At 37.5% G+C, this 14012-nt stretch overlaps 2 protein-coding genes across 4 annotated transcripts in view; one reads left to right on the forward strand and one right to left on the reverse strand.

The window, feature by feature from the left end:
- LOC134755662 (beta-arrestin-1) overlaps positions 1-14012 on the reverse strand; it is a 298399-nt gene that overhangs the window by 119855 nt on the left and 164532 nt on the right. For 2 of the 3 annotated variants that reach the window (XM_063692196.1, XM_063692194.1), the window contains exon 1: positions 9448-9765. The exons of the other annotated variant lie outside the window; for it this stretch is intronic. The gene's annotated coding sequence lies outside the window, so the exon portion shown is untranslated. Of the gene's footprint in view, positions 1-9447; positions 9766-14012 lie in introns of those variants that run through there. 3 annotated transcript variants of the gene reach the window in all.
- On the forward strand, positions 11013-13827 carry LOC134756257 (protein FAM8A1). The gene is made up of 4 exons (XM_063693083.1): positions 11013-11468; positions 12270-12408; positions 12840-12966; positions 13383-13827. Exons 1-4 carry the CDS (start codon positions 11099-11101, stop codon positions 13704-13706), a joined length of 960 nt encoding a protein of 319 aa, XP_063549153.1. The 5' UTR covers positions 11013-11098; the 3' UTR covers positions 13707-13827.

The following is a 14012-nucleotide window of genomic DNA, read 5'->3' on the forward strand; positions in this document are numbered from 1 at the left end:
CAGAATCCTTGACCCGTTGAAGTATTCACAAAAATATTCGTTTCCGGCATGAAGAACAGTGCAATATACTCGTAACTTGCTAGTCAGTTCGTGCTAACCCGTTATACTTACATCTACATGCGTATTTTTTGCATGCATTTATTTTTCCCATCCTCCCGCCGCGAGAAGAAATACGCAAATAAACATAACAAGCCACCTCCAAAAGTACAAAACACGACACGTGTTTCGCCTCTCTACGAGACATCATCAGAACTCAGAAGACGCTAGAGATGGTGGCGGTTGGCGACACTGTTAATTTTCTGTACATTTCCGGGTCGATGAGTAAGGACACTAAGGACAGTACACAACGTCAATACATCTTTAATTGTTGGACGAGCAATGTTCGGCGAATTGTCATTATCAGGTGAAGTCACGGTACTGGAACAGGGGTCTGGTCTGGTGTCCCGGCATCGGAATCTCTAGTCTACAAATTTTTCCTCTTTCCGCAAATATGGCTTTATATTTTTACTAAGAAGTAAGAATTAATATCTGTTGAGATTCTCTTATTATTTCAGAAGCCGTGTCCCATTTTTGAAGCGATAATCTGCTGTTAAGAGGTCAGAAATACAATGGTTTTTAGACTTTTCAGCCTTTCGTTAAGGTTTAAATTCCCGCTGATCTTATCTTTACTTAATTCGAGTCGAGAGTTGACAAATAAAGCTGTTGCCGGGACACTCGGGACTTTATTTAGACACTTGTATCTCTCGAGTGGAAACGTATTATGTTTTGTGTTTTATTGAGCGTGGAGAGCACTTGCTGAGTGAGAACAGAGAGACGTCAACGGTTGCGTGGTCATCGAAAATTTCTGCGATTTATCCTTTTGTTCTGAATCCTCTACATACAGTTATATCATCACCACATAATTATAAACTAAGCTATCACCACATAATTGTAAGCGGTGGTGCTGGTGGTCAAGTGGATCTGACGTCCGACTTTTAATCCGGAGGTTGCGGGTTCAAATCCTGGCTCGTTCCAATGAGTTTTTCGGAACTTATGTACGGAATATCATTTGTTTGATATTTGCCACTAGCTTTTCGGTGAAAAAAAAAACACGAAGGTAAATTCAAGGGTGTATGTGAAGTCCCTATTAACCCACATTTGGCCAGCGTGGGGACTATAGCCTAAGCCTTTTTCGCGCATAAGAGGAGGCTTGTGCCCAACAGTGGGACTTATATAGGCTGAATTAATATTGTTATTTATAATTATATAATTATAAAGTGTCTGTTTGGTAAGGAGACGATATATATAATTCGTGGAAATTAATGTTCAATTTTCTCTCTTATACGATAATATACAGAAATTAATGTTAAATTAATTTAGCCGCACAATAAACAAATCATAAAGGGTAAGTAACAAGAAATCATAATCAAGACAAATTATGTTCCACACTTTTTTTGTTTCTCTAAAAAGTATAGACCAAATTACCGAGAAAAACAAGAAGAATGTCGTAAGCCATCGAAAGTCTAATTTGTTGATTGTTTCTCATTTTTATTTTGAAACTTCTAGGCAAAATTAAGCGAGTGACTTACATTACTATAAAACGCAAGAAATAAGGGATTGCTGTCGAAGTAATATAAAGACGGCCGAGCGTAACGAAAGGCTTAAAATGTTGTACGAATATACATTGTCGGCGTGTTTTATTAAGGCACCTACAACATGATGTATTGCAAATCGCAACCTATTATTACGAACATAAAGATTCTCCAATATGTACGAAAGTTTATAATTTCTAAGTTATTTCATTACCCGCGGGCCTAAGATGTTTGCGCTTTTATTATCTTTTATCGTGACCGTCAGTGTCACTTTTCAACATGTATTTCGTCAGTCATTTGCGGAAGTAAGTTTAAACCATCATTTTATTGATGTTACAGGCCAATGATGAGTGCGAGAGTGACGCGTGGCACGATAGACGACAAAACGAAATCATATCATTAATATCCTGGTAATAATCGTTCATTTTTGTCCTTTGTTTTTAACGCATCAATATTGCACATGGCGTGGAAGGTCAATGCCAAGCGTTCGTGCGAATTGAGCCGGTTTGTGCAGCTTTCCGTTCAAATATTCGTACTTGTTAGTTTTATTACTTACTTGGTTGGCGCGATGACCCAATGAGTCTTGGCCTCCAACACAAGAGCACGCCACTTTGCTCGGTCCAGGGCTATAACCGCGAAAATCGAAATTCGCAAATTGCGGGCATTTTTCTCTGTCACTCTAGTTACGTCTTTATTGGAGTAAAAGAAAAAGATCCCCGCAATTTGCGAATTTCGGTTTTCGCGGTAGCCCCACAGAGCGGTGCCACGCCAGCTTTCGCCGACGCGGAGCTCACGGAGGTCTGCCTCCACTCTGCCCAACGATATTGGATGACAAGTGGGATTACAAACAGGACGGCGTCCAGTTGGTCGACTCAAGTAAGCCCTTTTGGCTGCCCGATCTTGGCTCTTGGCTGCCTTTCGAGGTGGCCAAGCCAGCGGATGCGCTTTGGTCTAACCTATTTCGGCATTCTTTCGGATCCTCCAACTGCCATCGTCTCATTTGACGGGTCCCAGAATCTTCCTAAACACCTTACATTATAATGACTAAAAGGCTGTTCTCCTCCATGAGTGTTAGTGTTCAAACCTTACACCCTCGCCACTCGACTAAATTACTAACGTAGCCCGAACTAGGCTTAACGGCAACTCTCTTAACTGACTATTAGTTGAGCTTTTGTCGTTGCAATAATAGAAGGTTCACTAATAATTAATTAACAGGGTATGGTAGTATGATTGAAGATTGTTATGTCATACCATACGTAAACAGACCAATAAAATGTAGCCGCCCAGAGGCCTACAAACAGGTTTATTATTCCATTCTATTTCCAATCTTTATTTTGATAAATTAAAATTACATTTAATTTGGCATGCGGTCCATCTCGAAATTCTACAAAACCGTCACACAGGAATCCAACTCGCTCTTGACCGTTTCCGATTCTCCGTATCAAATCAATGACTAGCCTAGATACCGTAAACGTCTTGGTCATTATCGCGCGCCTTCAACGTGTGACTCAAGATTGTCTTGTGCAATCAAACACTGACCCTGGATGAACCGTATGGCTTTGTAATAAGGTGTACAATGTGTTAGTTAACAGTGTGCGCGACAAATGATTCAGGTTTATATACCGTCCGCGCGCCAATTCCGTGCATTCGGAGGTCGAGGAAGTGGGAGGGTGTGCGCCGCGCCCGTACGTACAAAGTAACACTACTCTGTCATGACGCCCAACATTCCTCAGCCGTGCACGGAATTCGAGCGCGGAGAGTAGACGTTAGCATTGATTGGATAACTCTTTCTGAGAATATATCCTACTAGTTAGAGGTAAAAGCATCTTGCTCAAAGGGACCCGAAGCTGGGTTTTAGCCAAAAACACAACACTTACCGATCTTTTGTAATGGCTAGTGTTACGGGGAGAAGTTTGTGGAAGACCTCCACTTAAAAAATAGAATCAATATTTGTCTTTTTTGCAATTAATATTTATTTTGGCTTCAATTTTGCAATTACACGAATACTGACGGCTTTCAGTTTTTATTTATATCTCGTTTTCTATTATTGCTAAGTAGACATATATCCTTTACCTGACTTTATGGCAGGCTGGCCATATATGACGTTTTCAACCAAAAGGTACCACATTGTCGCTTGTCGATAAGGTTGATTTCGAATTGAAGCTATATGGAAATAGCGCCTTACTGACAAGCGACAATAAGTACCTTTTTGGTTGAAAATGGCACATATATGTGACCAAACCAAAAGGTACCACATTGTCGCTTGTCGACAAGGTTGATTTCGAATTGAAGCTATATGGAAATAGCGCCTTATTAACAATGATAACCGACAATAAGTACCCTTTTGGTTGAAAATGGCACATATGATTACCATCGTTGACCTACCTATAAAAAGAGGATCATACCGCTTACAACTTTTTGAAATATTCAGACTTAACGACCCAAGTTCACGAAATGAACTGCTCACTGTACCAAATAAAGAATCCTAGAAACTCTACCTAAAGCAATAAAGTAGTTGGCAGTTAATCCTATTCTATTTGCGTCCCTGAATCTGCGATCTGTTACTTTTCCAGATAGATCGTAAAGAACGCTGTTACTCATTTGTGGATTTATTATCACGCTCTAAGGATTATTTTCGTTCTACGGATTATTTTATAGTACGGTGGTGGCAAATTGAAAAACCTTTACCTCTCAAACGCCTAGTCCCGTATACGTCCCAGTCAATTTGGACTGTGATTTACAATTTAAAGGTTATTAATTCAGTAGCAAATTTAAGTGTTATTTTCAGTAGCAGTACAACGGCGTTTGAGGGGTTAACGTCTAGGAGACCGAATAGACAGACCGAGGCCAACACAGGCCAAAAAGCAGATCGTGAAACGATATTCTAGATAATAAAAATTGCCGCCTAAGAAGTAAGAACCGACGATGCAACTACTTCCGGCATTATTGGGGTTAGAGACTCCGCGCTAAGCGACTGCGGCATCGAGAGCCTGACCATCCAGCACATTCATCCAGCGGTGCCCACTCCGCGCATACTCGGAAAGCCCAGATGATCTAATAGACTTGACTTGGATGTTGCCTTATGAATGAAAATATCGTTTTGTATTTTGCCTATTAGACTCTATTGCCATACGATTAAATAAATAACTAATATATGCCAAAGACACAGTGCAAATGGCAGTTTCAAAGGATCGGGCCTCCTCGACCAAGATTATAATCTTGACCAAGATATATCTCACACCACGGGCAGCCAGCACCGACTAAAATACTGTTAGATTTGGCTAGTATAGGTATACTAGCCAAATCTAACAACCGCCAATCTTTTAGTTGGTACTACCTTATCAAAACCATTCTGATTTAGTACCAGGGGTCCATTTCTCAAACGATATTAGACTAATATTATTAGTGTAGTGCCATAGTAACCCATACGACTTGACAGTTCGTGGACTAATAATATTAGTCTAATACCGTTCGAGAAATGGGCCCCTGGTCAGTTTTTGGGGCTGTCATTTTAGAACTGAAATACAAAAACCGGCCAAGTGCGAGTCGGACTCGAGCACCGAGGGTTCCGTACTTTATTGTATTTGTTGTTATAGCGGCAACAGAAATACATCATCTGTGAAAATTTCAACTGTCTAGCTATCACGGATCATGAGATACAGCCTGGTGACAGACTGACAGACGGACAGCGGAGTCTTAGTAATAGGGTCCCGTTTTTACCCTTTGGGTACGGAACCCTAAAAAACAAAGTTTAAAAGAATTAAGATAAGTGAAACTATCTTTGAGATAGCGTTCACATTTAATGAATAATGTGTAAATTTGAAAAGTTATAAATGAAACCGCAACAATACAATACCACATTGCTACATGTCCATCAAACTTTCCATGCATTTCTAACTAGGCATGGCATTCAGCGTAAGTAATCTAACTTTTGATTGTATTTGTGACATGTTCACTGTAAAGTTTCTATAATGAGTTCAAAGTCGATGTAGGATAAACAATATGTAAATAATGTAAACAAGTTGCATTGGGATAACTTCCGACACGAAATCATGGGGTTAGCAACTCTCAAAGGTATTTTACATTCAGATGGCGCAAGCATTAGTTTTACCTGTCTCTAGTTTTGAGATGAGATTAGGCTTAAGGCCGTTCCATCGGTTTGCCGCTATCTCTGTCACATTTCGCAAGAAAGAACGGGAAAGATCATGCGCGCCAAGTGTCAATTTTGATCGAATTTTGTCGATTTTTATTTATTTTAAAAACGTTACGCACAACGTATCATGTGCGAGAAAGCCGCCAGCTCTTCGGTCACCAGTTACGTCAACCAGACGCTTCGCGATTTCTGCAAACAACTTATGCGCGCTGGGACCCCATGGACCTAGAGTTTCAACTCCAAATGGAATGAAATGATACTCTCTACCGAGGCTCTTATATTTATTACGTTTTAAAATTTCAATTATTTTATTAGATATTTTAAGTCACCTAGGCTTTCAAATCCAATTGCCATTTCAATTAAATTGCATATAAGTACTCGAAAAATTGGGACGGGTGCCCCAGTGGCCTAGAGGTTATGGTGTTAGCCGCAAAAGCTGAAGAGACCACTTTGAATCTGGCCTTAGCCACTTGGAGGGCTTGGGAACTTCTCCTTAAGTATGACATCTATTTCAGTTTATTATAAAACTAGGTTCTTGAGGAAGAATATTTGTAGTAGGTACATTTCTCACCTTGTTAGACAGGAAAATTATAAGCAAATTGTTACATCTTCTATTCAATGTTAGCAAAATATAGTGATTTAATTGGTAACTTTTAACTCTGAATAACAACTAGGCATAAACAGGCTTGGTCATAAACATTAAAGAACTTATTAGTAGTAAATTTTTAGGAGTTGAGGTGATTTATAATGTTGAAATATCTATCATTAATGTCAACAATAGTACAATAAAGAAAATAAAGAAAGGTTTTTGTATTGTAGCTTCAGAAATGTTCCACAAAAACATCGATTATTATGTCTAAAGATTAGGTTTATGATGAAGTAAGTTGGGGATAGTATAAAAGAAAAATACCTTTTTAGACATTAAAGATATTGATTGATTGATTGATTTCTACCCACATAGTTATATTTTAAGGACACAATATAAAAGTGATATTACCTTAAGCAATGACAATCTCATAGTTCTCTCATAATTCAGTTAATTATAGGTTTATTTTTATTAAAATCTACCTATAATAATATACCTATACTATAATATAAGTTATAAATAAATCTTGTAATGGTGGCCCAATGTAACACAAAACGAGTTTTTTTTGTAACATATGTACATATACTATACTTTTTTTCAGAATTAGAAATTTTTAAGTTATTTCTACTCAGAATAATGAGCTCATTTGATCCTGATAGGGGAAAAAAGTGCCCCAAGATTAATATTATATTCTATTACCATTTTTCATAGACTGTATGGTAGTAACCAAATGGAAAGAATGAAAAATGAAAGGAAATTTTGTGGCACTTTTAATCTCCTATTGAGATCATAAGAGCTCGTAGTTCTAAGTAACAAAAATATAAGTTTCAAAATCTAAAATAAGTGTAATGTACAACTTTCAATAAAATGAACACAAATGCTCCATATCAATGCAATCTCTGATAATAACCATGTTTAAATACAAACATGGCTGTACTGATAATTATAGGAACATGTGAGAGCCAACTGATAAAGTGTCCCACATATTATAATACACATACCAGCACCGGCTCACACTTACAGTAAACAAATTTATAAATTTAATACACTACTATAAGCCTAATACATTACTAAGACTCCACTGTCCGTCTGTCTGTCACCAGGATGTACCTCATGAACCGTAATAGCTAGACAGTTGAAATTTCCACCGATGATGTATTTCTGTTGCCGCTTTATAGTTTTATTTTAACAAATACTAAAAAGTATGGAAAACTCGGTGGGCGAGTCCGACTTGGCTTGAGAAAAAGTAGTTAGGTGTATTTCGGCCATTTTGAAAATAACAAGTATCTACTAAAGTAGAAGTATTTTCTGCTGTTTAGAGATGCAATGGATAGTTGTTTAGCCGGATACTGATACCGGATGTTCAGCCCGACTATCGGCCGGCGGAATTATACCTACAATTCCGTTTTTCAGGTGCGCACTGTGCAGGTTTTGAGTGTTTTGACCTGTTTCGTAGTGAACGTTTGCACGGACTCATTTCTTTTCTAGGTTCGAAATTAGTGCGCGTGCAAGTGAGTGGAATGTTAAAATTGTTTTAAAATAATAAACAACTGTTTCTTAAATCCAATTTGATACTACTGGTTTAGTAGATATTCGTGATTTTTCAAAATTACCTTGGTTTTACGCTGTTTTAAAGTAACCCCAGCTCACCTAAATGTTTTAGTACAGTGAATTTTGGATATAACGACGATGAAGGGACCACCGAAATTTTGTTGTAATATCCGGAAGTCGTTATAGTCATATGTATAAATTTAAATCCAATACGTGAGTACCATTAGAACGAGTGTTCACGCTATACCCCTACCTAGTTATTATCTAGTATCTACCTATAAACAAAAGGTCACCACAGTTGCTAACCATCTGTCATCTGTAAAGCTCTACGTCCTTTCACGACCGACTCGACTCCTGTCACAATATCTGCATGGGATTTTTGAGAATTTGTTGCAAATGGTTCATTAAAAACCGTTGCTACACCCAAACACAATATCCACATGAATCTTGTACTAAAATATGCAGTCATGGGACTTGGATTTTATTATTATTATTATATTATATTGTATAATACACTAGCAGCTGAAAGCCGATGCGTGTATATCACTGCACTTGTTTTTTTTTTTAACTATTAGGTCTATTAGTGTTCATTTTGTTAGTTGTTTTAAGTGTTTGTCAAGTCTGTTTTTAAAGGTGTTCACTGAAGGAGCACATATCACTATACACATTACATCGCTACATTATTTTACATCGCTATAGCCGAATGGTTGCTACAACCAAGGTCGTAATCAATGAAATCCACTGTATTTTAAATATTTTGTTATTTTACAAATGGATATCCTGATGGGCTACAATATTAGTTATATTAAATATATTAATAACGGGTCACTCACGTGTTTTAAGTCGAAAACGCTCGACATGTTTCACTCCATACCGAGGAACGTCATCTCCTGATGTCGTTGAGTCGACGGTGACGGACCGGTGCAGACTGCGGGCCGCAGCCCTCCGCTATATATTTAATATGTCTGTGTCTCACGGAAGTTTTGTTATTAAAAGTAGTTATATTATTTGGTTTCACAATAAAAACTTATTCAGGCTTCTAAATAATTTTGTATTAAAAAAGGATGTTTTAATATCAATTACACTTTGAAGCCTAAATAAATTAGGTATTCCTTAACACCACATTTTGTGGTCAAATTTTATCTTGAAGTGGTTAAGGATAATTTTAATCATTATCCCCATTATCATAAGTGGTTAGTCTTGAAATGAGGTAATAGGTTCCTTAAATAAATAAATATGTTTAAAAACTTATATATGTTACCTTACATAACCTTGTTTATATAATAGCGTTATCAACGGCAAATACACCTACGTATTTTAATGCCTCACTGAACAAGTAATTACTAGCAATAAAATATTATATTATGGAATTCATATTTATTTTATAATTAGTATTTAATGTAGTTACTAATAGTACTGCTTCAATGCCAAATGCGACATAAACACCAGTACCATTAGATAGTAAAGCCAATTCACACGAGTGTTTACAAAAAACATAGTAAAATGAGATACAATGCAAATTCCGTTGGCAACGTATTCTATAGCGCCAATTTTCCTATTCAAAAGTTTAAATCTAAAGTACTTACTTTAAATAAAATACGCGTGCTTCCTTTATTTATTAAAAGTCCACCATTAAACGCAATGCATTGAACATTGAGCAAAAAACTCAGCAGTTCACCGAATGATCAAGTCACAGCTGTCTTACACGGTTAACAGGTTTAAGACAAAGCTACACAACACTAGTTTATAACCGACACACGCTCCAACAAAAGAAAATGGTAACAATTAATCACAAAGAAGGAGAATTCATTCCGACAGCACAAAATCACTCAAATTCCACCCAAGTCCACACTACACCTCACCACCATTACTGCGCATCCGGCAGTCGTGGTTTTTGTTAAAGTGACATTAGCAGTGTTGCCACAGAAAGAAAGGCGATTCCCGTAAGACTACAAATGTAATGAAAAGCAAGAATTTTAAATCCCATGGATTTCTCTTCATCTCGTATCCAGTTGAGAAGCGAAATATTCACGAAAATAGTTTGCCGGCTTACTTACATACACAACTTACATAATTCAACTGACTGACCATAGAACTGACGACAGGGACGCACAAATTGGTAGAAGTGAGATGTAGATTTATCTGCCATGTCTAACGTATAGAGTTAAACTTAGCTAAGTTGGCAGCGACTTTTATAGCCCAGACTGTGGAAGTGTTATTTAAACTTCATAATTTCATAGAAGTTTGACGTTTAAAGAAATATTTGTACAGTATACGCTATCAAAATCGCTGCCAACTTAGCTTGGTCTAACTCTAGCTGTAGGTAGCTGCGTCCCTGTGGTCAGTGTCGGGTGTCGGTCGTCAGTATCTGAATTTAGTAAGGTATGTGAAGCGCTTAGGAGCAACGAATTTAATCGATCTATTAACTATAAATTGCGATTTGTAGAGGTCATAAGTAGGAGGAAATTAGTTGTTTAATTATATCCATCGATCAATATAATGCCAAATGCATGAGGTGAGGTGAGGTTTGAGATGCCACTAAAACAACTGTTTAGCTACTTTCAAGATAATTATTACGCAGTAGGAGTTGCAAGATTATGTTTTATAAAAGGCTTGTAACCAGTAATCAATGTTTATGAGCGGATTGTATACGCTGCTCAAATCAGGATCCTTGTAACTGTTCTCCCCGTCAAACACAGGAGTTTTTGACGGGGAACAACTATAAGGATATAGTCCTTATCTTTAGTCAATACCAAATAAAAAAAAAATACATAAAACGAATCGTACAAACATAAATTACCAGAATTTGTGGAAATATGGGTAACTTGCCACACTAAAAAGTTATTTAAAAAAAATACTAAACTATGGAACTTTCATATACAGCCACTCATGTACATTGTACTTTCATGTACATTGGTAACTTTTAATGAGTATTAATCCTTACATAAAATAAGTAATAAAAATATGTCCAGAAGTTAAAATTTAAAATAGTTAATTTTAAAATTTGTAAACTATAGTTTGTCAAAGGACTGTCTCATAAAAATATATCCGAATTGGACATTCAATAAATTGTCATTACTAGTAAAATACTCTTAGCAATTGTCACTGTCACCAGTGTCACCATCATATTCTTGGACTGAGGTTCAGCTGCCATTTAAATCCATCAATAAACAAAACTGACGTGTACCTTCAAAACAATATTAAACTAAAATCATTGAAGTTCATGATCTTGTGAAAATGGCAGAGACTCAAAGACTGCCCGACGAACGCGTACCAGGGGACGCTAATCCGATGGGGAATGGAGATGCGCCACAGCCACCGCTCTCGGAGGGTGACACTACTGCTCCTCCACCGCTTTCTGAACGGGAGGCTTACTTCGTAGCCCTGCGAGTGTGGATTCAGCAAGCTCGAATGTATCAGAACCTGTCATCATGCTTTCCCTACTATATGATGGCTTTTCGAGGCCTTAATCCAGCTCAGACGAACGTGCCACTTCTGAATAATAATTATCAGTTTCAAGGGCAACAGTTCCCTTTTCAAATGCCTAATCTGCCGCGGAATGCTCCGCCCAACCAGCCGCAGCAGGAGACACTTACACCAGCTGAAGGTATCCAAAATTACAAATGTACCACAATATGTTTCTTAGACTTACACCTTTTTCTTACAATTACAATCTTGATTTTTGGTCACTTTTGCTGCAGCAATTGGTTATAATGCAATTAAACAGTCATACTGCATCGGGCCTAATTGACCTGTTGCTGCAGCAAAAATGTTACAATAATGTGTAAAACTTCAAAGATTTAATGTATATAACAAATAGTAAAACTTCAGTTTTGTTTAATTATAATTCAAGTTTTGATGTTGTGAAGATATTAAAATGTTCAAAATTTTGCATTATGCAACTAGTGAAGCATATTAATTTAACCTACATCTTCTTCTTCTTCTTGTCCCAACTTCATTTGGGGTCGGGCCTTCTTGTGCGTCTGCGCCAGGTCTTTCTGTCCTGGGTTGTCAATGATGAGATATCTTGGTTTCGCAAGTCTCTATTGATAGTGGACCACCAAGAGGCTGGTGGTCTAACCCCTGTTTTTGTTTGGTCCGGATGTTAAGCACTTTTAACTGAGTAACCTTCCTCCCGCCTCATCACGTGGCCATACCAACGGAGTCTACCCTCCTTAACTTTATCGGTTATTGGTGCCACCTTGAAGGAACCTCTCACGTGTTCGTTTCGAACGAACCTCTCACATGTTAATTTAACCTACATATGTGTAACAAATTAAATTATTTGTTATTTAAAGTTTCTTTACCAGTATAACAAACCTGCTTAACTTAACTTAAACTTAATATAAAAAGGACACAAGGCAATATACACATGATACATATAAAGAACATTTGAATATTGTTGCAGTGATTGCCCGACACGGAGGTTATGAGTATGTGATTCCCCCGCTGTATAAGAGGCTTGCGGCTGAGTTCATTGATTTCATGCTGCTTTTCATACTCAAACTAATTGTCACCTTTATAGCTGTAGATATGTTCGAATTGATGTAAGTATAATCTTATATAAAAGATTGTTTGTAATGTAAAAGTAATTAATTACCAAATTTCATTTTGGATAAACGTTTTTATTGCTTGAAGTGTTGGATCCTACTACATGTTCTATATCATAGATATAGTCAAACATAAAATTGCATTATCACCAAAGTTACATAGGAAATTAGGGATGGTAAATTTCAGCTCAATCAGACATTAGAAAATGGTGCAATTCTTGCTTTTAATTTCACTTGACCTAAATAAAGTAATAGCAACTTGACTAAATTGTAATTAAATAATGTTAAATTGTATACCACGAACGCTACGGATTTTAATAAAATGAAGTGTAATTAAATTGTTTCATGTGATGTGCAGTTTTATGAGTATGTTCTTAGACTTATAGTATTTTGGTGACTGTTAATTTGTTTTCATTGTATTTTTTCAGAGATTTGGATAAATTTGACATCATTAAGTTCACGGAACACTATGATGATTATAAATATGCAATGGAGTTAACATCGGAAATACTGTTTCTAGAAGTAATTTACAGGGTGCTGGTTTGCATATTTGAGGTGAGCGTTTACTGTAAATTTTGAGGTTTTTTTTTTCAAATTTCAAAATTCTTATTGTTTTTATTTATGCATAGTGGGTCTAACAACCCGTCTAAAAGAACATAGTATTTCAGACAATACTGCAATATGACAAATATTACATCATAATAATCCAATTTTGCTGTGTTGAAAATTGATTGGGATTGAGATGTCTGAGCCCAATCTGTATATTTTTTTTTACTTTTAGTGATTAGTTGATGTTTAGGGGAAATTAATTCTGAAGTACCGCAACCCAAACCGCACGGCGACTTTGTTCGCATTTAACCGCCAGGCGCCAACTTAGTTACTATAAGTTGGCGCCTGGTGGTTAAATGCGATCAAATGCGGTTCCAGCTGCAAGTGCGCACGTGATCTAACCAGTATTTTCAATCTTCCAGGCATTCTGTCTCTGCGGCAGCGTCGGCCGCACCGGCGGGGCCACGCCCGGCAAGGCCCTTCTCGGCCTCCGCGTCGTCACGGCCTCCGCCGTCATCCCAGTAGAGGGCCGGCTGCGGGAAACCGTCCTACTCTACCCGGGCCGGCCTCTCTCCTTTCTGCTCGCACTCGTGAGATCTCTTATGAAGAACTTTTTGATCTCTCTCCTTTTCCCGCTCTGCGTAGTTTTGTTTGTGTTTAAACATAATCGTACGGGTTACGATTTGCTGTGTGGAGTGATTGTGGTTGAGGAGAACATGTTTCCTAGGAGGCGGCATGCACCCTAATGTTTTTTTTTTTGTCGGGTTATTGGCAGTGAGTATTAAAACGATTAAGAGCCATCACACAAGGCAGACCCCCAAGAATGAAATTGGGTTGTGTGTAAATACTAAACAAAGTGTCCCGTTGTCCCATTTATATTACTCTGTAAAGGAATTAAAAAAGTTTAAAGTGTAACAATATAGCTTTCATCTATAGCTTGGCCAAAGATAGATATAACTCCGTAATAGATGGATACAGTCTAAGGAAAAAACGTGCCTCGAAAATCAAGAAAATTTGATTCTCGATCAGATGGCGCCACTAGCTTTGGCCTA

Source organism: Cydia strobilella, chromosome 3 (genome assembly GCF_947568885.1).
Source record: "Cydia strobilella chromosome 3, ilCydStro3.1, whole genome shotgun sequence".
Taxonomy (NCBI): Eukaryota; Metazoa; Arthropoda; class Insecta; order Lepidoptera; family Tortricidae; genus Cydia; species Cydia strobilella.